The sequence below is a fragment of the Merops nubicus genome, unplaced genomic scaffold, assembly GCF_000691845.1.
Source record: "Merops nubicus isolate BGI_N331 unplaced genomic scaffold, ASM69184v1 scaffold38517, whole genome shotgun sequence".
NCBI classification, from domain to species: Eukaryota; Metazoa; Chordata; class Aves; order Coraciiformes; family Meropidae; genus Merops; species Merops nubicus.
Window position 1 is genome coordinate 532 of NW_008619072.1, and position 3,102 is coordinate 3,633.

At 55.4% G+C, this 3,102-nt stretch overlaps 1 protein-coding gene across 1 annotated transcript in view; it reads right to left on the reverse strand.

Moving 5' to 3' along the window:
- Positions 1 to 3,102, reverse strand: part of LOC103776159 (GDNF-inducible zinc finger protein 1-like) — a gene marked incomplete at its 3' end in the record, with an annotated part of 4,455 nt that overhangs the window by 528 nt on the left and 825 nt on the right. The window contains 4 exon segments of the mRNA XM_008943653.1: positions 227 to 394; positions 1,006 to 1,100; positions 2,666 to 2,947; positions 2,949 to 3,087. Coding sequence (XP_008941901.1) covers positions 227 to 394; positions 1,006 to 1,100; positions 2,666 to 2,947; positions 2,949 to 3,087 — 684 coding nt within the window.

Consider the following 3,102-nt stretch of genomic DNA (forward strand, 5'->3'; position numbering starts at 1 on the left):
AGGGGGGTTGGAACTGGGGGATCCTTGTGGTCCCTTCCAGCCCTGACAGATTCTGATCTGTTTTAGCAGAGGATTTTAGAGCCCTATTGGCTCAATGCTTGCACTTAAATGATCTTAAAAGTCTCTTCCAACCTAAAGGATTCTATGAACTGAACAGCCATGAGCTCGCTGGCTTTAAACAGCACTTTCAGCCCCCTCCCACCCCCCCAAAAAAAGCAGCTCTTACCTGTGTGGACTTTGATGTGCTGGTAAAGCGAGTTCCTCTGTGCAAAGGTCCTGAAGCAAACTTCACACTTGAAGGGCTTGGAGCCCGTGTGGATCCTGTTGTGGTGCTTCAGGTACTCCTTGGAGGCAAAGCTCTTCCCACAGGTTTCACACATGAACGGCCTCTCCCCTGGGGCAAGAGGGGCAACAAGGGTTAAACCTCCCAGGCAGAGAGGGACCACGACTGGGTGTGCTGCTGGTGAAAGGCCCCACAGGCCAATTCTAGTCACACCTTGCTTGAAATTGGATTTCTTTGTCATTTCATGTGTTCTGCCATCCAGGCTCAGGGACAAATCGCAGGCAGCAGGTCAATTAAAAGCATTTTGTAGGGTGGTGTGAAGGTGTCAGCTCCAAACACCCCCTCACACCACCAGGACAAGGGCACGTGCTTTGCTTTGAGCAGGATTTCCCCTCAGGATAAGCCCAGGCAGCTGCTTTAGACACACAGAGAAAGGGCCTTTCCCTGAAGAATTCAGCCAGAGCTTCTACTGGAGCCAGATCTTTGGCTGTTTGGAGGATTCAAAGCTGATCCCAGCTCCCTTTCCCCTCCTTACTTTCTCCCTATCCACCTTTAGGAACCTCTCTCAGTGAAACCACACCTAAGGGTGAGAAGATTTGATTTTATATTAAAAAAAAACCCAATACAACAGCAACAAGGCATTTTCTAGAGGAAAATGAGGTCTCCAGGTTTCAGAGCAGTCCTCCTCCTGTAGGCAGGGCAGCAGAAAAATCAACCCTTACCTGTGTGGCATCGTTTGTGATATATGAGCATGTGATTCTGAGTGAACCTGGCCCCACACTCATCACAGACAAAAGGTTTCTCACCCGTGTGGATTCTGCAAGGAGAAAGCAGCGTTAGAGCAGCAGGATGGCAGCTCCTCCCTCTGTGGCACGGGGCAGAGCAGCTGCTGGCCTGTGGAGGGGTTTGGGGCTCTCCTCAAGGGGCAGGGAGGGGAGCTGGCAGAGCTGCTGCTGCCCAAAGTAGTGTTCTAGGAGAAGACAGAGCTCAGGTTCCCTGTCTGGGCTCTTGGGGAAGGTGCTGTGGGGATGGGGCTGACAAGAGGCTGCTTCTCGTGGCCTTCATCGACAGGGGGTTTGAAAACAGAGGGGGAAAGGTGAAAATCCTCCCTGCAGACTGACATGAGGCACCAGCACTGAGCTTCCAGCCCTCAGCCAGCTCGCTCACCACACAGCAGAGACCCCACCCGGGCCAAAAAGCAGCAGCAGGACACAGCCCTGGAGAGCTGGAGTCCTGCCCCGAGGAAATCGCCTCGGCTGGGGGCTCCCCAGACTGCAGCTGCACCCCCCCAAGCCCTGGGCCTGGCTAGGAGTGAACCCCAGCACCCTGCAGGGGTGTCCTCAGAGCTTCACTCACCTCAGGGGGCCCACGTCTCAGCCTCTCTCTAGCCAGGTGCCAGCTGCTCCCTGTGCTTAGCACCCAAATCTGTTGTTCTGCTACTTAATGGGTGGCTGAGTCTCTTTAGGATATTGTCACAGAGCCACAGAACATCTGGGCTGGAAGGGACCTCCAAAAGTCATCTAGCCCAACCCCCCCACCATCAGCAGGGACATCTCCAACTAGATCAAGCTGCTCAGAGCTTCATCCAGCCTCATCTGGAATGTCCCCAAGGATGGGGCCTCCACCACCTCTCTGGGCAACCCATTCCAGGGATCTGTCACCCTCCTACTGAAGAACTTTTTCCTCATGTCTAACCTAAATCTGCCCTTTTTTAGCTCAAAGCCATTCCCCCTTGTCCTGTCCCTCCAAACCCTTGTGAACAGTCCCTCCCCTGCTCTCCTGGAGCCCCTCTCAGGTACTGGAAGGTCACTGTAAGGTCCCCCCAGAGCCTTCTCTTCTCCAGGCTGCACAACCCCAACTCCCTCAGCCTGTCCTCACAGCAGAGCTGCTCCAACCCTCTGATCACTTCTGTGTCCCTCCTCTGGACACATCCCAACACCTCCACATCTCATACTTACTGCAGGGATGTTGTTCCACTGAATATAAAGAGGCCTCAAGCTTGCAGACATAATTACAGCCCTGAACCCCGCTTTGCTTTTCCCTTCTGCCTTCCTCCCGTGAACCATCCCACTGACTCTCAGCAGCTCTGCTCCCACGAGCCAAGCTGTGTGCTTGCAGCACCCACACACCCCTGCCTTCAGCTCAGAGAGAACCCCAGCACCTCCCCCAAGCTGGAAAGCAAGGATGGAGGGGAAAAAACCTCTGACAAAAGGCAACGGGGGCGCTCCCCGGCCGGTCTTTACATCCCCGCTTCACTTGAAGGCTCAGGGGTGGGGTTCTGGGGCAATTCCCCTTCTCCCTCCCCCCCCACCCCCAAAAAAACCCCTCTCCCCCCCCCCCCCCCCCAAGAATCTACCAAGGCTCAGCGAAGTCTTTTCATACCTCATGTGTGTTTTAAGTGCAGAAGGCTGAGAAAATTTAGCCTCACACTCTGTGCACCCATAAGGCTTGTCGCCCGTGTGCGTCCTTTCATGGAGCCTCAGGGCGGTTTTGGAGCTCAACCCCTTTCCACACTGCTGGCACAGATGACGTTCCCCACCACCCTCATGAACCTGGAGAATGTGCCTCTTGACGTCCTTCTTCCTCTTGAAGTTCTTGGAGCAGAGGGGGCAGGGGCAGAGGCGCTCGCTGCTGTGCACGTGCCGCCGGTGGCTGTTGAGGGCGGCAGGTCTCGCAGCGGTGCACCACCTGGGCAGCCAGCCCGTGCCTCTGCCTCACGTGCTTCAGGAAGCTCTTCTCGTAGAGGAATTCCTTCTGGCAGGTGCTGCAGAGGAAGCTGCCCCCTCGGAGTTTCTTTCTGTCTTCTTCGGGGGTCCCCG